The following is a 19969-nucleotide window of genomic DNA, read 5'->3' as shown; positions in this document are numbered from 1 at the left end:
TTCGGGCTCTTTGAGCCTCGGTTTCCTCGCGTGTCAGGGGAAAGACAGCATCTTCCTCCTTTCTGAATCCAGGGGGCTGGCTATGAGCCCCGCCAGTGCTGACACCGCTGGTGGTTGTGGGGCCTCCAGGCGGCGCCTTCCACGCAGCCACCCGCAGTGCGGACACTGGGGGCACAGGGCCAGCACGCGCCTGCCCGGCCCAACACCAGCGGGCCAGTCTCCCCAGGCAGTCAGGCCCCGGAGCAGGAAGCCCTGCATCTCCCACGGTGTTCCCCCGAATCCCCACGTGTGCGGGCTGCTTTCCAGCCCCGCGAGGCAGCGCAAAGGCCCTGGGGGCCGCTCAGCCCTTCCCCCACTCGCCCTGGTCCTCCACGCGTTGCCGCCGCAGCCCCCGAAGCCCGTGCTCAGCCTCACTCCTTCTCTCAGTCACGGCTCAGCCTCACCCCTTCTCGAAGTCACGGCTTGCGGCCCGGGCCTCCCCGTGCGCCCACCGGGCAGCAGGAAGGGGCAGCGCAGGAACCAGCCCCCAAGGCTGCTCCCACCCAGGGGCTCGGGGCCTGGCACCCCACCTCGGACCTGATGCCACCACGGGTGCTGAGTGAGGCCCTGGGGGGCCCTCAGCCCTGAAGCTGGAGCCCCTGGCGGGTGGCAGCGCGCAGTGTGGGCCGCACCGCGGGCGGGCAGCGCGCGGAGCCATGTCCGCGGGGTTTCCAGCGCCCCCAGAGGGGCCGCTCAGCCGGGATTTCGGAAGCCGGATCCCTTCCCCCTTCTGGAGTTTTTTCCCCTGCGTCTTACGGGGCAAGAATTGGCAACAACTCCCAGGATGAAGGGCCCTCCCCGCCGTTGCCCCCGGGCCGGGGCCGCAGACCTGGGCGCCGCTCGGCCGCAGGGCTGCTGAGGGCGGGGCCTGCCGGCGGCTCCCCGGGGCCTGGCCCCGCCCCACCTCGGTCCCCGCCCGCGGAGGGACCCTCGCCGCCTCCCTCAGCCCCGGGCGCGGGGTAGGCGGCCTGTTCTGAGCCCCGCGATGAAGCGGGGCTCCCGGGGAGCTGGGGACTCGCTGCCGCTGTCCCCTCGGCAGCCGGGTCAGAAACGCCGCCACGCTCCCTGGACCGCCCGGAGCCCCGGTCCCCCGCACGTGCCCCGGACGCCTGTGCTCTGCGGGGTCTGTTTTAAGTAAGAAGAGCGAGGCCTGGAGAGGAGGGGGCGCGGCCCCGGAGCCACCCTGCGCTTTGCCGTCTCGCGTGTGGCCGGCCTGTGTGGGGACCGCTGGGACCTCAGGGGGTCGTCTCCAGCTGTGAGATCGAAATCGGCGTCGGCGGCCTCTTGACCCCCCAACCCCACCCACTAGGGGAAGCGGCGCCAACGCTGACCCCGCAGAGGCCCAGGGCGCGCGTGTCCCTGGAGAGCTTCGGCTGCTTGGAGGCTTCGTCCTGAGCCCGGTCACAAGATCAGAAGTCAGAGACTGAGATGAAGGTTTGAGTGACCAAGCCCCGGGCCCCCGCCTTGCTCCCGGGTGACCCCTGGACCCCAAGGGAGGCCTCGGAGGGCGGAGGGCAGACCCCAGAGACCCAGGCAGCCACTGCCCCCTCCAGGCCCCGGGGTGGGGGTGGGGGGCTGGGATCTGAGGACCAGGAGAAGGCTGGCCCCGGGGGGTGGGGGGGCCAGGGCTGAAGGCAGAGCTCCCCCACCGCCCCCGCCCCGCGCCGAGAACCTCTGTTTCCTCGTGGGTGAAATGGGGATATAGCAGCGCCTCTGTTCGCGCAGGCAGTCGTGAGGCCGCGTGAGGCCGGGTGGAAGGCGCTCTGGTGGGGGAACATGTGCTCAGCCAGCGGCGCCGACACACCTGGACGGAGCACCTTGAGGTGACCTCGGCCTGCTGGGCAGGGTGGCCCGGCCCTGGACTTGGCCTCCGGGCATTCAGCTGAGAGGTCTCCAGCCACAGAGAGGCAGCCCGAGACTCAGGGACCACGCGGTGGCCGTGGCCCTGGGGGCTCCAGAGGCTCCCCCTTCTCCGGACGCCTGCCGAGTTTGGGGCGCGGACACCTAGTTGACGAAGCCTCCGTGGGTCCGGCCCCTTGCGGCGGCCCTCAGCCTCGGCCCTGTGTGTCCCGTCTCGTGCACTCACTTGTCCTCGCCCAGCCAGTCCAGGGCGGGGGAGAGGGGACGGGGGGCCTCTGACCTCCAGCTGTGGCTCCTCTGGGCCCAGAGGCCTGCGAAGTTCCCCCGACAAACTTCCCCTCCGTACAAAGGTTGTAGGGGCGGTGACAAGCTCCCCCCGCCCCTCCCAGAGAGGGGGCAGGGGCGGGCAGGCGGGACAGCGCAGGCCTGGGCTGGACCCTTGCGGGACCCCTCCCCAAGGTGGGGGGGGCTTAGCGACGTGCCGGGGGCAGCTCCCAGGTCAGTGTCCCCCGATGTCCTCTTCTTCCCAGCGTCCGCAGACAGAAAAGGGATGGAGTGTCCAGGGCTGAGCGTCTCCTGGGGCCCTGTGAGGCGGGCACTGCCACCCAGCTTTGCAGGCGACGGACGAACCAGGTTAAGTGAATCGTGTGGCCTTGCCCTGCATCCACACCCAGGACAGCCTGCATCCGAGCCTGGCGCCCCACTGCTGGACAACAGAGCCGCCCCACCTGTGCTCCCCTGGCGGACAGGTGGCCAGCTCAGCCCCTTCCAAGCCAGGTGGAGACCCCCGTTCACACCCCCCTCATGTACATCAGACCCAGCCCCCAGCACTGCCCTGGCCTCACCTCCTGCTGTGCTCTTCTCGCCTTCCTTGGAGCCTCAGGGCCTTTGCACCAGCTGTTTCCTGCCAGGTCTCAGCTGGCGAGTCCACTCCTCACAGAGGCCTGCCCTGGCCACCTTGCCTGAGGGCTCCTGCGCAGCCTCACGGCACACTCCGGCCCTCCCCGGATGCTCCGTGCTTCCTCAGAGCACTGACCAGTCCATCATCCGTCCCCCCGTCCGATGGCAAACCCAGGAGGCTGCGCTCCCAGCCCCACTGCAGGCCTGGTGCCAACCGCGTGGATGAACAAAAGGCCCGAAGAGAAATCCGGAGGCTGCAGGGAGGCCACAGGCCTGAGGGCGGGGAGTTTTCCAGGGGTCAGAGCCCCTGAGCTGGTAGGTTGTGGGGCGGCAGGGCCTGGGAGGTGACCGGCCGGCCCCGGGGAAGTGCCAGCCATCCCTTCCCCTCACGAGTATTTTTGGAGCATCTCCTGTGTTGCAGGCAGTACATGGGGAGGGTGAGCAAAGCCCTGTGGGCCCCATGGGGCACGTGGTGGCAGATGCTGACAGTGGGGTGTTTGTGGCCAAGGTGGCCTCTCTGGGGAGGTGACTATGTGCAGAGACCTGAGTAAAGGGAAGCCCTGCTGAGTGGGGCGGGGGCTGCCCTCTATCCCTCCCCACCCCCGCCCCTCCTCCTGGTGTCCAGGAACAAAACCGTGTGTACTGGAGCTTCAGTTCCTGCAGAGCGACACTGAGGCCCAGAGAGGTATAGGGACCTGCCCAAGGTCACACAGCCAGTCAGGGACAAAAGTGCGGGAGAAGGAGCTGGGGAATTGGCGTGGGGGGGGCATGGCTCTGTCCCCACACACTTGTGGGGACGGGGGGTCTGACCAGGGACCATGGGTGCAGGCCGTGTGGGGACCACCCGCACCCCCAGGGCAGCAGGACTCACTCACAGCGACCTCAACAAAGGGAGGCTGCCATGGCCAATCGGAGCACAGCAGCTCCGGGCCACAGGACTGGTACTCAGTGGGAAACGGGAACCTCACTGAGACTCTGCACAGTGACCTGGTTGGGGAGGCAGCAGGTCCAGGTCTCCCAGGAGAAGGCTGACCACAGAGGGCAGTCAAGCCAAGACAGAGCCAGACAGACAGACGCAGAGTCTGAGAGACCGGACAGCCCAAGCCCCTGGATCCAACCTTGCCTAAAGCAGCTGCTGCATGGATTTCCTAGTTACTGGAAGAAATTCTCTTTGAGACTTGAATTTTCTCCTACTTCCCACTGGGGTCCTGACCAGTTGGAAAGAGTGTGCACATATATGCACCTGCGTGTCTGGGCACCTGTGCGTGCAGTTGCAGGCCTTCTGTGAACGCAGGTTAGGGTTAGGATTAGGACTGCATCTCAGTCCAGCCATTCCTTACCTCATGTCTTTGCTTCTGAGTCATTCCAGGGACCCTTTGGCAGCTCTGGGCCACGGCTGGTGCCTGCCTCCTGCCTCAGTGTGGATGCCTCTTTGGGCCACCCTCTGATAGCTGGACCCACCTCCAGCCTCTGCTCAAGGATGCCCCTTTCAGCGGTGGACGCCAATACCCCACAGCCAACGACCCCCGGCTCCTCCTGTTCTTCCACTTTCAACCCAACCTTTAGCTGCAGCTGTGACCTCATCCTTCCAGTCTCAGCTTTAACACCACCTCTTCCAGGAAGCCTTCCTTGACTGCTGTGGAGGATGGAGCTTCCTGTCAGCCCTGCCAGTGGCCAAAGCCAAACTCAGGACCATGCAGACCCACCTTCCCCACCCCAGGCTGGGCTGGGAGCCAGCCCCTCCACACAGATCTGGCACCGCTGAGCCACTGAGAGCAGGTGCCCCGATCCCACCCAGGAGAAAGGGTGGGACAAGCTGGTGTGCTCACTCCCTCCTTCCTAGTCAGAGAAGTCTCCGTCCCTACCCACGGCATAAAGTGCTTTGAGTGCTCCCGGCGGTGGGCCCCATCCTCCTTGGATGAAATATCTTGTGCTGGGGAGGAGCAAAGACCCAGTCAGAGAGAAGAGCGCTCAGGACAGGAGGTGTGCAGGTGAGAGGTAGGTGGGGATGGCAGAGGAGAGGGCAGGTGAGCTGGAGGGAGGGAAGAAGGTGCGGAGTAGTTCCCCTTCACCCACAGCCCTACATCTATACATCCACCTCCATCATCTACCCTCCATCCATCCTTCTGTATTCACTCATCAACCACCAAGGCATCCTGAACCCAATGGCCCACCCACCATTCCTCTCCCTTCCAGCAACCATAACCAACAAGGCGTCATCTGTTGGCCTCTCACCCCAGTCATCTCACCATTGATTCACAGCCCATCCCCTAATAGTCAGTTCACCACTCACCCCACCACCCATGACCGTCCAGGTTACCAAGCCCAGTCTATCTGACCCCCCACTCACTCTTTACCGTCCCGTCTCTAACAAATTCATTCTCCACCCACTCACCACCATCACCCCTATGTGCATCACACAGAGAGCCAAGCATCCACCTCTCCGGTTACACACAGCCATCTACCCCAGACTCACCCCTCCAGCATCCCCCCATCCTCCTGTCCATCCACCCACCCATTTATATCCAGTCATCATCTCTACTCTCATCCATCCGTCCACCACCCCTCTACCGACCATCCATTCACAATTCATCCGAATCCCATGTGCTGTTCATTCGTCCGCCATTAATCCATTCATCCACCATTCAGCTCATTTACCACCCATTTCCATCCGTTCCATCCAAAATCCACAACCGTTTTTCACCCCCCATCCATCTCAGCAAGCCATCCACCCGCCCATAGACCAGTTAACATCCACAATTTATCTTCCACCCACCAACCATCCATGTATCCAGGCACCATTCCATCTTCCACCCCTTACACTACCTTCTTCATCCAACTACCGTCTACCATCCATTGCCGTCTTTCCACAATCTCCTCTCCTCTATCCATCCATCCACCATCCATTTATCATCAATTTATCCATCCACCTCCCACTAACAGCTATCTACACTTACCCGCCACCGTCATCTGTCTACTCACCATCAACCATCGATCCTCTATCCATCCACCATCCGTTATCTCGCCATCCATGCGTCCAGCTACCATCCAACACGCGTCGATCATGCACTACTCATTTTCCATCCGCTGTCACTCATTTACTGTCCATTTGTTTATTCACTCACCATCTCCCATCCATCCAATCCTCATCCATCCACGAACCCGCACAGATACGCTCCACCACTCCCCATGCATCCACGGTCACCTGCTCACCATCCCTGCACACGCGAGACACCAGGCCCCATCTACCTGCCACCACCCACAGCCCATCCAGCCCAGGAGGCAGGAGGGCCTGCTTGGGAGGGTGGACACCCAGACCCACTAGGTGGGCAGCCTGGGTGCAGCTCCAGCTGCATCTGGGGCGGGGGGTGGGGGTGGGAGCAGAGGTTGTTTACCCGCCGCCCCCAACACACCCGTTATTTTGGACAAGCGCCCAAGGTCCTCAGGTCCCGGAGGGCTGAGTGTGTGGGCGGGAGGGGGGCGGGGCCGGCGCCTCCGAGGCGCCTAGGGGTCGCAGCAGGCGGGTCTGGAGGTAAATGTGTAACCTTCCGCGGCCGCCCCGCCCCTCCCCGCCCGGTCACGTGGGCCCCGCGGGGCAAAGTCTCCGGGTCAAGACGCGGAAGCCCGGGCGAGATGGGCGCGCCGGGCCGGGTCCTGCTGTGGCTGCAGCTCTGCGGTAAGGGTGGGGGAGGGGGGGACGCGACACACCTGGAGGCCAAGGGCCCCCGAGGGGCGGGGAGCGAGAGCTTGAGGGGCTGCGAAACCCGGCCGGGCCTCCAGGTCCCCTCCGCGCTCAGCGCCCGCCAGGCTGGGCGGGAGGCGAGGAGCCCGGGCCAGACCTACGCCCGGACCGCGCCTGCCCTCGGGCGCTTGTCCGCCTTCGACGTGGGCACCGCCCCGGTCCCCTCCCGAAGCTCCGCCGCCGGCCTCCGGCCTCCAGGCCCAGAGGGCGCCGCCGACCTCCCCGGCGCTCCCAGGCCGGCGCGTGTCCTTGGGGCCGGCCCCCAACCCCCGGGAACTTTAAAAACTGCAGCCCCGTCCCTGTTCCCCTCTTTTAAGCCCCTCGCGGCCCCCTCAGGACGCAGCTCCAGTTCAGAGCCCATCTGGACGGGTCCTGCGGCGCCCCAGCCCCTCCTACCTGGCAGAGGCCTCCGCTGCCCCATTCGCCTCTGTCCCCTTGCTTGTCGCCATCCTTGCCTGGCCCAGTCCTCGGCTCCAGCGCGGGGCGAACTGCGGGCGGGCTAGGAGGCGATCTTGGCGGGCGTCCTGGAGGAGGGCACGTTTGTGCGGGCTCTGCAGATCCCGTAGGAGTTCGTCAGGGAGCGTTGTGGCCAGGCTCCTGCAGGGTCTGGTTCGACGCCGGGAGCGGGAGTGGCGAGGGCCTGTCTGGGCGAGGTCGTCCTTCCTGGGCCACTGGGGCGTCTGGGCGGGATCCCCGGATGCCGCGGGCCCGGGAGCACTCAGTCGCCCCCTCCCCAGTGCTGACGCGGGCCGCCTACAAATTCTGGGTCCCCAACACCGACTTCAACGCCGCCACCAACTGGAGCCAGAACCGGACCCCGTGCGCGGGCGCCACCGTCGAGTTCCCCGCGGACAAGGTGCCTGGCCCCCACTGCTGGGACTGGGGCGGGGACCAGCGTGGTCTGGGCCCACTGGGAGCCCAAGGCTGGGGTCTGCTCGCTGATGGCGCTTCTGCCTGCAGATGGTGTCAGTCCTGGTGCGAGAAAGTCACAGCATCTCGGACATGGTGAGGCCGGGTAGCAAATGGGCCTCAGGTCGGTGGGGGGCTGGTGGGTCCCGCCGGGGTCAATTCCATGCCCCTTTCTCGCCTCCTGACCGGCCTGCGCACGCGTGGGGGACCCCCCGGTCCACTGGCCGTCAGCCTCTGGAGGGGCTTCGGGAAGGTCCGGGACCCACATGGGGGGGGGGGACGCCGGTCCTACAATCCCAGCCCAGGCTATGCCCCAGCCTTGTTGGGGGGTGTGGAGGGCGCCTCTTATCCCCACTGCCCTCTGCCTCTGGCCCCTGCCCCTCTGTCGTCTGTCTTCTCCAAGGTTTGCTCTGGGAAAGCCCCCGCTCCCCACCCCATCAAAGCCTTTCCCTGTCCCGGTGCCTCAAACTCCACCAGCAGAATTCGAGGGGACCTTTTTCTCAAACTGCTTCACAGTGTGCGTTCCAGGGTGGGGGGGTCCCCTCACCTGGAGGCCGCTGGACTCCGTGGGTGAATAGGGGCAGTCCGGGGGCCCAGGCCTGGGACTCAGTCTCTTGCCCAGATGCAGGATCTGGGGACCCCTTATTTCCACTTGGAGGCAGCTCGGTTAATTGATGGTTTTCAAAAGCGGCATTAATTCTGGGAGCCTGGCGCCACGTGGGGCGGGGCTGTGGGCGCAGTGGAGCCCCGCCCTCACCTGCAGCCTGGGAAGGGGGCATGGGGCAGGATGTCCCCGCCCCCGCAGATCCGGGGTCGGGATGTCTTTCCCGCATTTGTCCAACCCAAAGACTCAGGTGCGGAGGGAGCAGTGGTGAGGAGGTGACAGCAGAGCCGGGGAGGTAGGGGCGCAGCAGCTGCACCGAGGGGACCCGCCTCCGCAGTCCTGGTAGCCAAGGCAACCAGGAGGCGGTCAGGAGCGAGCAGGGAGGGGTGCCTGGAACCCGCGGGCAGAGGACTCAGCTGCAGGGGAGGGTGCCGGGACTTGGGGGCTCCTCCTGGCTGACTTCGTTACTTGGATGGTCTCCTCTGGGAGGGCTTGGGGATTCTAAAAGACGCAACATTCGTTCATTCATTGTTCACTCGTTTATCGGGTCCCTCCGTCTGCCCCTTCCTTCCCACGCCCCGCCGCCCAGACGCGAGCCCTCCCCCCCGACCAGAGGCTTCCGCGCGCCTGCCCCCCTGCGCACGGCCCCGTGGGCCTCTCCCCCACCTCCCCTGCCTCTCCTCCGCTCCGCGGGGTCCGCTCCCGGAGGACCCGGGTGGGAAATGACCAGGGGCCCGGGGACAGGGGGCTGAACGGACCCAGCGCTGCCTGAGGCCCCTCCCACCCCCGCTGCACGCGGGTCCCCAGCGTTGTCGGCTGCTGAGATGTCGCCCTAGTAACAGGCGTGACGACTGTCAGTGATTTCATTTGCATTTCTCTCGGTCTGGAACTTCCCTCCCTGGGAATTTTCTCTTCCTGAACCCTTCTCCCCTCCCATTTCTACCCTTAGCCCAGGTTTCTTGTGCGGGAGGGGAATCTCCTATTTTCTACCCATTCATGATTGTTGAGATACTGCAAGTGTCTTCTCACTGTGGACTTTGCCTGCGTTTCCCTTTGCTGATCAGAAACCCCCATTATTAATCTATCGAATGCAAAATCTGTTGCGTTATGACTGTGTTTTTGGTGTTTTGTTGAAGCATCTTTTTCCTGCTTCTCAGTCACAACCATAATCAACTATATGTCCTATTAAGTCAGGGCTTTGCCGTCAGGGGCACTAGCTAGGGAACCAGGCGTATTTTTTCCTCCTTGGAGTGAGCCCAGTTTCCAATGAATGTCCTCCTCCACACCAGCAGCCTGTCCCCCGGCTTTGTGGTGCTGCGGCCACTGTTCACCAGCCGCCCAGGGAGAGCTCTCTCTGAGCTTTGCCTGCAGTTCCTTTGATCGTTTTGCCGGTTCTCCTGCCGGCACCACGCTGCCCCCACCCTGGGACTCTGCGAGTTGTCTTAATCTCCCACTGGGTGACTTGCCTTCTTCACTCCCCTGTTGCGAGGTGGACTAGTTCTTTGTGGCTCTGATTGTTGCAGAGGGATTATAGTGTGGGTTTATCAGGTAACAACAGCACCACCACCAAAACCCTGGAATTTGATTGGGAATGAATGATACCTTTATACAAGCAAGTCACCCATTCAAGAGCGTGGATTTTCTCTCCAGATATTTCAGATCGTTGGTCATAAAACTCTTTACTAGAGTCTTAAAACGGTCCACATGAGGTTTTGTGTAGTATTGGTTAATTTATAAATACTTTATAGTTTGGTTTCTATTGTGAATGGTGCCCTGTTTTTAAGAATTATATTTTCTATTTGGTTATCTTTGTAAATAATGACCGTTGTTCCTCTTCTCTTCCAGTCCTAACTCCTTTATATATATATATATATATATATATATATAATTTATTTATTTATCTATTTATCTATTTATTTATTTATGACTGCGTGTGGCCTTCGTTTCTGCACACGGGCTTTCTCTAGTTGCGGCGAGCGGGGGCTACTCTTCGTTGCAGTGCGCGGGCTTCTCATTGCAGTGGCTTCTCTTGTTGTGGAGCACGGGCTCTAGGCTTGCGGGCTTCAGTAGTTGTGGCACACGGGCTTAGTTGCTCTGCAGCATGTGGGATCTTCCTGGACCAGGCTCAACCTGTGTCCCCTGCATTGGCAGGCAGATTCTTAACCACTGTGCCACCAGGGAAGCCCCCCTAACTCCTTTATTTCTTTTTCTTTCCTTGTAGCAATGTCCAGGGCCTCCACCCCTATGTTAAACAAAAGTGACAAAATTAGGCATCCTTGTCCTGTTCCAACATGAAGAGAAGTCATGTCAGGTTTCTCCATTGAGTGTAATGTTTGCTGTAGGGTTTTGTACATAAACTTTCTTTAATTGTGGAAATTCTAATCTATTTCTAGTTTGCTAGAAGCTTTAAAAAAAATCATAAATATGTTGAACTTCTCAGTTTTTTTTCCTACATCCATTGAGATATAATTTCCCCCTGCCTCCTTTAGCCTATTAGTGAGGTTTTCTGAGGTTGAACCGTCCTGGTAAGACTGATGTCCTCCTGGCACCTTCCTTCAGGTGCAGGTCAAAGTGTGCCACTTCTTCAAGACACTCGACTTCTGTCACACTGATTTTGCTGGCACAAGACTCTCCACTACCATCTGCTGGGACACCATCGTACATACTGCAGGGAAGTCGTGATGGGAGCATTCCCTATCCCTTCCTTCCTGCATTCTTGGGACGTGAACCCTATGATCACCATGTATTTTTAAAATACATTATCAGATCCAGTCAGCTAATATTTTATTTAGGATCTTTGCATTTGCATTTATAACTCAACTGAGCCTGTAATTTTTCTTCTTTTGTATTGTCCTTCATTTGGCTTTGGAATCACACTTATACTGGCCCCATAAAATGGGCTGGCAATTTTCACTCTGTTTTCCAGAACAACTTCCTGCAAGAAGAAGTTACATTTTCCTTGAGGGTTTAGTATACCTCACCTATAAAAAACACTTGGACTGGGAATTTAGGGAACAGGAAGTCTTTGACTAACATTTAAAACTCTTTGGACTTCCCTGGTGACGCAGCGGTTAAGAGTCTGCCTGCCAATGCAGGGGACATGGGTTCGAGCCCTGGGCTGGGAAGATCCCACATGCTGTGGAGCAACTAAGCCCGTGCGCCACAACTACTGAGCCTGTGCTCTAGAGCCCGCGAGACACAACTCCTGAAGCCTGGGCGCCTAGAGCCCGTCTCCGCAACAAGAGAAGCCACCGCGATGAGAAGCCTGTGCACCGCAACAAAGAGTAGCCCCAGCTTCGCAACTATAGAAAGCCCACGCACAGCAACAAAGACCCAACACAGCCAAAAATAAATAAATAAATAAAATTTGAAAACAAAAACAACTCTTTAGGGACTTCCCTGGCAGTCCAGTGGGATTAAGACTCCGTGTTTCCACAGCAGGGGGCGCGGGTTCATCCCTAGTCAGGGAACAAAGATCCCGTATGCCACACGGTGTTGCCAAACAAACAAACCTTTAATGCTTACTTGTCTATTAAAATTCTCTATTGATTCTTTTTTTTTTTTTTTTTTGCGGTAGACGGGCCTCTCACCGCTGTGGCCTCTCCCGTTGCGGAGCACGGGCTCCGGACGCGCAGGCTCAGCGGCCACGGCTCACGGGCCCAGCCGCTCCGCGGCATGTGGGATCCTCCCAGACCGGGGCACAAACCCGTGTCCCCTGCATCGGCAGGCGGACTCTCAACTACTGCGCCACCAGGGGAGCCCTGCTTCTTATTTTAAAAAATATTTTTCTTTATTGTTTTGGCTGCGTTGGGTCCTAGTTGCGGCACGTGGGCTCTTCGTTGCAGCATGTGGGCTTCTCTCTAGTTGTGGCGTGAGGGTTTTCTCTCTCTTGTTGAGGCACGCGAACTCAATAATTGTGGCGCACGGGCTTAGCTGCTCTGCGGCATGTGGGATCTTAGTTCCCCGACCAGGGATAGAACCCCACGTCCCCTGCATTGGACGGTGGTTTCTTTACCACTGGACCACCCGGGAAGTCCCTCTATTGCTTCTTGCATCAATTTTCATATTTTAAAATTTTCTAGAAATTGGTATATTTTATCCAGGTTTTCAGGTTTGGCAGTCCTGATTTCTTAATCTTTTCAATAGCTGTATCTTCCCTCGAATAAGTAAGTTCTTTTTTTTTTACAAGTACTTTACTGTATGTCCGTGCGCTTGTGGTCTCCCCATCCCCCATCACATTTTAGTCCTAGGTTTAAACATTTATTGAGACAACAATAAGCGTCATCAAAGTATTTCATCACCCTACTTCCTAGATCTCTTCTTCCTTACTTTCTCCAAGCATGTTTTCAGGGCAGGTCTTGGTGTGGCTATCATTCTGAAGTCTTTTAGGCTTAAAGGTATTTTTATTATCTTTTAATATATGTAACATACTATTCTGGAGTGCAGGGCTGTGTCTAGGGGCGTGCCTAGAGGTGGCTGCAGACTCCAGAAGTCTTCTGGCAGCCTGTTCTGTCACATGCACGCATTGTTGTTGCTGAGAAACCCGATTCCTGAATTTTTTCCTTCCTGGGTGATCTGTTCTTTCCCTCTGCCGCCTTTAGAATGTTCTCTTCGTCTTTGATATTCATGAACATAGTGTCCTGTGATTTTCCTTATTTGGCATTCAATGAGACCTTTCAATCCGAGGTTTCCCAGCTTTCTTCAAATATGGAAAATTCATCTTCATTGTTTTTCAGACCACCCCCCCCCCCCCCCCCCCCCGTATCTGAATGTTGGTGCTTCACTGTTGGGCGGGCTGCCAGCTCTCCTGGTCTCTCCTGCGCAGGCCTGTCCTGCCGTCTTTCAGCTGATGCATTTATCATGTAGTATGTACACCTCCCGCTTCGGTTCTGTTGAAAATCGAGTTCTCGTTCAGGCTTCACACTGCTAGTATCCACCTCCCCTCCTGAGGCGCATCGTGTCTGTCTGTCCGTGGCTTGTCCCCGGCACCTGCCGTCACAGTGCCGCACCCTCAGCTGTGGAGGCAGTTGGCCTGTGACCTTGGATCTCCCCAGCGTCAGCCTCTTGGTCAGGCCCAGTGCTTGGGGGACTGAAGAGCAGGCCCTACCGAGCAAGTTGGGACACAAGGCTGGGCCCTGGGTGGTTGTCCCCTGAGACGTTGAACCCCCGTGACCCCTGCACTGAGCAGCTCCCCTGGTCCAACCCTCACCTTCAACCCCAACCCTGGCGGGGGCAAGGAGGAGAGGTGGGGTCCTGGGGCTTGGAGCGGCGGGGTGGGGGGAGGGGAGGGCCAGTCAGTCCTCCTCCCCCTGGCCTTCCCCGCTGCCCTATTTCCTCTGACACCTGAGGCCTGGGCTTCCGTGCTGAAGGGGCTGCCCAGGCTGAGGGGGGGACGGGTGGCTCCTCCCTCACAGGCTCAGGGCTGACTCCAGAGTCGCCAGCAGCTTGGCTTCTGGGAACCTACGAGCCCTTGGACTGTAGTTTTTCAGGGGCGACAGGGGAGGGCAATGGCCCTGACAAGAGTCACCCTGCCCCAAACGCCCCACACTCCCAGGTCTCAGGCTAGCTCCTTGCGCCTTGGCTTGCAGCCCGACTCCCTGCGGCCTATCTGACCTTCAGGCGGGGCGAGGTGCCCCCAGGCCCTGACCTCGCCTGCTCACTCCGTGGTCTACAGTCTTCTCCCCAGGGACAGGGGGACCGGGGGTGGGCGCAGAGTGGGACCCTCTGATGCCCGAGCCCACCGCGCAGCGCCGCCTCAGCCTGCGCTTCCTACAGCTCTTGCCGCTGGACGGGGAATTCGTCCTGGCCTCAGGTGCCGGATTCAGCGCTCTGGACGCCGGCTCGCACCTGGACTGTAGCACAGGTGAGGGGGCGGGCCAGGGGCAGGGCTTCGAGGGGGCGCGTTCGTGGGTGGGGCCTGGAGGGGACGGCGAGGTCCGGGTTGGAGCGTGGCCGCGTTGGAAGGCGCGTTCTGGGCGGAGCTCAGGGTCGCGCGCTCGCCCAGGCGACCCCGCGCTCTTCCGCGACCCCGACCGCTTCCGCTGGCACGACCCGCGCCTGTGGCGCTCCGGAGACGCGGCACACGGTCTCTTCTCCGTGGACGCCGAGCGCGTGCCCTGCAGCCACGACGACGTCGTCTTCCCGTCCGACGCCTCCTTCCGGGTGGGTCTCGGCCCGGGCGCCGGCATGGTGCGCGTCCGCAGCGTCCGGGCTCTGGGCCAGGTAAGCCGGGCGCGCGGGGCGGGGCGGGGGCTGGGGTCACAGCTCTGCGGTGGCTTCCGAGCATTCAGGTGTTGTCTCGTACTCGGGCTGGCTCCGGTGATCACCCGGCCACCGGCAGACGTTCACGCGCGACGAGGACCTGGCTGCTTTCCTGGCGTCCCGCGCGGGCCGCCTGCGCTTCCACGGGCCGGGCGCGCTGAGCGTGGGCCCCGAGGCCTGCGCGGACCAGTCGGGCTGCGTCTGCGGCCACGCCGAGGTGAGGGCGGCCCGCAGCTGGGTGGCTGGGGCACCGCACGGCTGGGCCTGGGTCTGCGCCGGAGGTCGGAACTGTGCCAGGGGCCGCCGCGCCCCGCCGTCTCTGGCCCGCTCGCCTCCCCGGGCGCGTGGTCCTCTCACTGCGGTCTGCTCCTCGCCGTCTCCGTGCCGACCGCCGCTTCTCCGCTTCCAGGCGCAGCCGTGGATCTGTGCAGCACTGCTCCAGCCCCTGGGTGGCCGCTGCCCCCAGGCTGCCTGCCGAGACCCCCTCCGGCCCGAAGGGCAGTGCTGCGACCTCTGCGGTGAGCGCCCCGCCCGGCCCCTGCTAGCTAGGACGGCTTGGCCACCCTGGCTCGCCCCCAGCCTCAGTTTCCCTGTCGGGCCCGGACCCGCGGTGCTGACCCTCACCTTCCTGCTTCTTCAGGAGCCATCGTATCGCTGACCCATGGCCCGGCCTTTGACCTGCAGCGGTACCGGGCGCGGCTGCTGCACGCCTTCCTGGCCCTGGTAATGGGGCCGCGCGCCCGACCCGGGCCCCTGCCCTTCCGCAGCCCCGGTCTGGAACTACCCTCTCCGCAGGGATCCCCGGGCCCCACTCCGCCTCCTCACTGAGGCGTCCACTCTCCGCCTGTCCACCGTTTGTCCCTGCCCCCAACGGCCGAGGGGCGGAGTTCCCCGGGCCAACTCTGTGCCCCTCTCCAGCCCCAGTATCAGGGGCTGCAAATGGCCGTGTCCAAGGTTCCGCGCCAGCCCCGGCTCCGCGAAGCCTCAGGCGCGAAGGCGGACACGGAGATCCAGGTGGTGCTGGTGGAGACCGGGCCCGAGACCGGCGGCGCGGGGCGCCTAGCTCGGGCCCTCCTGGCGGACATCGCGGAGCACGGTAACCGCGGGCACCCCCTTCCCAGCCCGGCACCTCTGCCCCGCCCCGCCCTGCTCGGGGCCGACTGAGCCGGCGCCCTCCATTGCAGGCGAAACCCTCGGGGTCCTATCGGCGACCGCTCGAGAGTCGGGCGCGCCCGTTGGGGGCGGCTCGGCGGCGGGGCTGAACGCGCCGGGGCCGCACGCGGGGCTGGCGGGCGGCCTGGCGGCCGTGCTGCTCCTATCACTACTGGCGCTGCTGGCCGGGGCGCTGCTGCGCTGCCGCGCGGGGAGGCTCAGGTACGCGGGGCGGGGCCTCGGCGCTCAGGCACGAGGCGCTCAGGCACGCGGGGCGGGGCCTCGGCGCTCAGGTACGCGGCGCTCAGGTACGCGGGGCGGGGCCTCGGCGCTCAGGCACGCGGCGCTCGGGCACGCAGGGCTCACGCGCGTCCCTACCTCCAGGTGGAGGAGGCGCGACGAGGCGGACCCCGCGCCGGCTGGGGCGCCCCTGGGCTTCCACAACCCTGTGTTCTACGCGGCAGACCCGGCGGAGGCGGTGAGCGGTAACCCGGGGGCGGGGGTGTGGGACTTCCCGCGGCCGGATCCCTGACTCCGCGCTCCCGCAGCTCCCCGTCCCGCAGCCGGACTTCGGGAGCTCCAGCCGCAGCTACTTCGTTAATCCGCTCTTTGGCGAAGCCGAGGCCGAGGCCGAGGCCGAGGCCTGAGCGGCCGCGGAACCACCCCCGCCCCGCCGCCGGCGTCGCAGGCCCGGCGGGATACCCCCCCCCTCCGCTGGCCAAGGACAGGGTGGCCTTGCTCATTAAAGGGCTTTCCTGCACCTGCGTTCAGCCGTGGACATACTGCTTCCTGCGTTGCCACCCCTCTGCCCCTGCCTGGTGGGGTGGCGAGGGGTGGTCCGCAGAGCCTGTGCTGGCTGGCGCCTGGCCACCCGCCCAGGGCAATCCTGGGTGCTACCTGTAGGCTGGGGCGGTCCGAGGCTTCTGGTCTGCGAGGTTCCTTTCCACCCAGAATTAGGAGGGGGCTGCCCCGGTTCTGGAGGAGCCCATGGAAGAAGCCCCTAAGTCTCGGGAGGGGACGGCAGCAGGAGGGGGCGGTGGGGAGAGGCAAATCCGAGTGAGGCACCAAGGCGGGTGGAGAAGCAGGCTGCCAGGTGCCCCCCTGCCTCATGCCAAGCTGCTCAGGCCCAGGGCCAGCCAGGTGGACCTGGACTCCCGGCAGACGGGGCTGCCCAGAGGAGCGGGTCCCAGGGACACAGTAGATCTGTCCCCTCTGCTGGGGGCAGGGGCAGAGCCGCCCGCCACGGTGGTGGAGCGTGTCAGAGAGCTGGCAGTGCGTCCTGCTAGGTGCGGGCTGTTTGGTGTCCATCGCTGCAGGGCCAGGCCTTGCCCTCCCCCTTCTGAGGGCAGCTCTGACCTGGAGGGCGGGTGTCGGTACTGAGCCGCTCTGAGTAGGACACTCACTGGGTAGGTGCTTGATGGGGCAGCAGTGGGACGGTGGGGTGTGTGTGTGAGTGTGTGAAGTACTGACAGATGCTCAGCTTGAACTGTCAGGGAGGGACACATCTGTGTGAGCAGCACCTGAAAACACCACCCCACCCCCACCCCCACCCCCCGCCGAGGGTAACCACCTGCGAGCCTCTAACAGTGAATTTGCTTGTAAGTTTCCGTCACTCGGGAAGCCGTGCTCTGTGGCCAGTATCCTGCCTGTGAAGCTCACCCATGTTGTGGGTGGTCTTTACTCTTGGTGCTGTGTAGCTGTTGCAATAGCTAATATTTCATTTAAAAAACGACTGACACGTCAGCACCCGTGTTTCAGACCTGTGAGAGGTGCTCGCCTCACGTGCGGCAGACCTCAAACGGAGGGAGGGCCAACGTCCGATCCCATCACCTCTGACCCTGAGGCCCTGGCTGCCCACTACCCCACACGGCCACCCACTACTGGCCTATGCTCACTTTTCAGTTTTCCAGGTGCTGTGATTTCAGTCAGTTGTCTCTGTCTGTGCTTTGGGTGGTCCCCTTTCAGGGACAGGTGGGAGGATTGTGTCTGCTCCTAAAATTTGCCATGCTCCTTCCCCAGCTGTGACCACGGAGGCCCACAGTGAGACGGGCCCGGGTCCCCGCCGGCTGGCGGGGCTGTTTTGGCTGCGGAGCCCAGGCCGTGCTGACTGGCGGAGCCGCAAGGGTGCCCAGGACGCTCCCCAAGCATCACCTGCCAGGTACCCGGTGGCTGCTCTCTGTGCTCTACTGTATCCTCACACCACCCTCTTCGGCAGGTGCCGTCACTGCCCACGTTACCAGGCGCTTACTGGGGGTCAAACGATGAAACCCAACTCACCGCAGGCTGCTCCCCACCCTGGGGGTGGTCTGCCCCACCCTACCCCCCGGGGCTGCTGAAGGGCCAGCGCACGTCTGTCCCATGCAGCTTCCCTCCCGGCACGTTGCTCTGCCTTGCAGGCATGGGCACATCGCCCTTTCCCAGCACTGGGGGCCCCGGTGCAGCAGCCGGCCCCGCCCTACCCTGGCCCTGCAGGGCACCTGCTGCTCTCAGGCTGAATGCCCATCTGCCTGTCCTGGCACGGACACTTGGCCAGATGGCCCCCATCTCCAGCCAGCGGCCCACCCCTGACCCTGCCTACCATGGTGCAGGGTGTCCCCAGGAGGCCCCCATCGTGACATTGGCAGGCAAGAGGTCCCAGCTCTGGCGGCCAGTTCCTGCCACGTGGACACTAACCTTTAGCGTGGACCCCGCCTGAGCTAATGACCAAGAATGGCTTCCATAGGCAAGACGGTGCTTTCCAGCACAGGGCGCTACTGGGGGGGCCCAGACACCGGGTGACAGGTGGTCACATTCAGACAAACCACTGAGAACTTTAAAACTGCCGTCTTCTGCTTTATTGACAGGTAATTGTTCAAAAATGTTCTCACGATTCAATAATTACAAAGACTCAGACTTACATTAGAAAAGTAAAAACCAGAACCCCCAGCAGGTGCCAGCCCCAGCAGAAGGCCCAGGGGGCGGGCAGGTGGGTCCTGGGCGTGTGACACGCACAGGCAGGCCACGGTGCCCAGGTCACTCAGTGCCGACTCAAGGTAAGTGCACGTCTTCAACAGCGTTGCCAAGAACGTCGACCGGCGGGAGAACGGGGCGAAGCCCAGCGGGGCGAGTTAATCGCACGCCTTTACAGAGACGGGAGGCTGCCTGATACTCACAAGGCCAGGGGGCAGGCAGGCAGATACACGCGGGCGCCGCGGGCCGGCCCACCGGGCGGAGTGTGGCGGTGAGTCTGCACGATCCGCAAGGGCGCTAATCACGGGGCTCCATGCGGGGTGGGGGTCCTGGCGCCTGCCGGGGGCTCCCCGGGGCTCTGGCCTCCTCTCGGCCCGCGGGCCTCGGGGCCCGGCTGCACGACACTCACTGGTTTTCCAGCAGGAGGCAGAGCTGTAGAAGCGAGCGGGAAACGGAGCACAGCTGACTTCACAGTAGTAGATACGGGTGACACTTCGTGGTTGTGACCAGAAACGGACTGACACGGGGGACCAGGACAGGGCAGGCTTCACACGGATGGGCCTCTGTCCGTGGCTACGAGGCCGGCAGAAGGGCTTCTGCATCTGACTATGTAATCGGCTAAATGAATAAAAAGGCCACAAACTAAGCTCCACTTTCCTCTGTCTTCAAAACTCTAAGGACACTGGGAATGATATACAACTTCCAACTATTCTCCTAAGGTCCTAGGGAACAGGGAACAGACGCGGCACCGAGGCCGTCCCAAGCTGCCCGCTTGCTGCAGAGCCCCCCGGGCGCCACTGGGGTCTGCAGGAGGCTGGCGTCACAGGCCCCCAGCGCTGCCTCAGCTGGTTCTGGGCAGGAGGGGCCGCAGGCGGTCCTTCGTGTGCAAACGGAACAGCTGTGCAGATGAGCAGATCTGGCCTACCGCCTCGGTGCGGCATAAAACCAATCATTATTATAATAAAGTATTTTCTTCATCTCCGTATCTACAAATCGATTCTACATTTCCTTGGACAACACTGGAGGGTCAGCTCAGTCTTGGCACTGACACTGGAGGCCACCTGGGCCCCCCGGCCCTGTTGCGCTGAGCCGGCAGCTTCAGGCATCGCAGGACGGCTGCTCCAGGCCTTCAAGGGGGAGCTGGCTCCTGTGGGGGGAGTTGGGGCTTGGTGGGCCGCTGGGGTTGGAGCTGTTCGATGGAGTCGAGTGTTTGGTGGAATCCGAATCAGGCTGTGAAGACAAGAGGGCCAGCGTGAGAACCATCGCCCTGGGCCTGTGGAGGCGATGCTGCCTGGGCAGGTGTAGCCCCTGCTGGCTCCATTCTTGTTGCCAGAGCACCCTCTCTGCAAGCTTGTCACGTGGCTCCTTGCTGGTGAGAAATCATAAACCGAGGCCCAACCCCACAAATGACTCAGGAACTATTACAAAAAGGAGTTAACTCCACAGCGAAGAAACCAGACAGCATGGCAACCAAGCAGTCAGAGGTCACAGACGTGAAGCTCCTTCATGATAAAAGCACGAGGAACAGAGAGGAACTTTCTCAACATGACAAA

General features: G+C 62.0%; 2 protein-coding genes across 11 annotated transcripts in view; one reads left to right on the top strand and one right to left on the bottom strand.

Moving 5' to 3' along the window:
* The first annotated feature begins 3355 nt into the window (after nt 1–3355).
* Nucleotides 3356–19062, top strand: AMN (amnion associated transmembrane protein). Of its 9 annotated transcripts, none has more exons than XM_067027704.1 (14): nt 3356–4790; nt 7279–7397; nt 7502–7546; nt 13830–13917; nt 14059–14276; nt 14395–14532; nt 14725–14833; nt 14956–15038; nt 15234–15411; nt 15852–15945; nt 16016–16873; nt 17487–17625; nt 18521–18687; nt 18840–19062. In XM_067027704.1, exons 1-11 carry the CDS (start codon nt 4718–4720, stop codon nt 16368–16370), a joined length of 1500 nt encoding a protein of 499 aa, XP_066883805.1. In that variant the 5' UTR covers nt 3356–4717; the 3' UTR covers nt 16371–16873; nt 17487–17625; nt 18521–18687; nt 18840–19062. The 9 variants fall into 9 exon arrangements, with proteins under 9 accessions (XP_066883805.1, XP_066883806.1, XP_066883809.1 ...); XM_067027705.1 differs by having other exon boundaries at nt 18190–18687; XM_067027708.1 differs by lacking the exon at nt 16016–16873 and adding an exon at nt 15500–15689.
* CDC42BPB (CDC42 binding protein kinase beta) overlaps nt 18275–19969 on the bottom strand; it is a 110641-nt gene continuing 108946 nt past the window's right edge. For both annotated transcript variants that reach the window (XR_010839371.1, XM_059058195.2), the window contains exon 37: nt 18275–19646. Coding sequence is in view for 1 of the 2 variants with exons in the window: in XM_059058195.2 (XP_058914178.2) it covers nt 19515–19646 (132 nt within the window). In the remaining variant the exon portion in view is untranslated. The remainder of the gene's footprint in view (nt 19647–19969) is intronic.

Source organism: Kogia breviceps, chromosome 3 (genome assembly GCF_026419965.1).
Source record: "Kogia breviceps isolate mKogBre1 chromosome 3, mKogBre1 haplotype 1, whole genome shotgun sequence".
Lineage (NCBI taxonomy): Eukaryota > Metazoa > Chordata > Mammalia > Artiodactyla > Physeteridae > Kogia > Kogia breviceps.
This window is presented reverse-complemented; position numbering and strand designations above follow the sequence as displayed.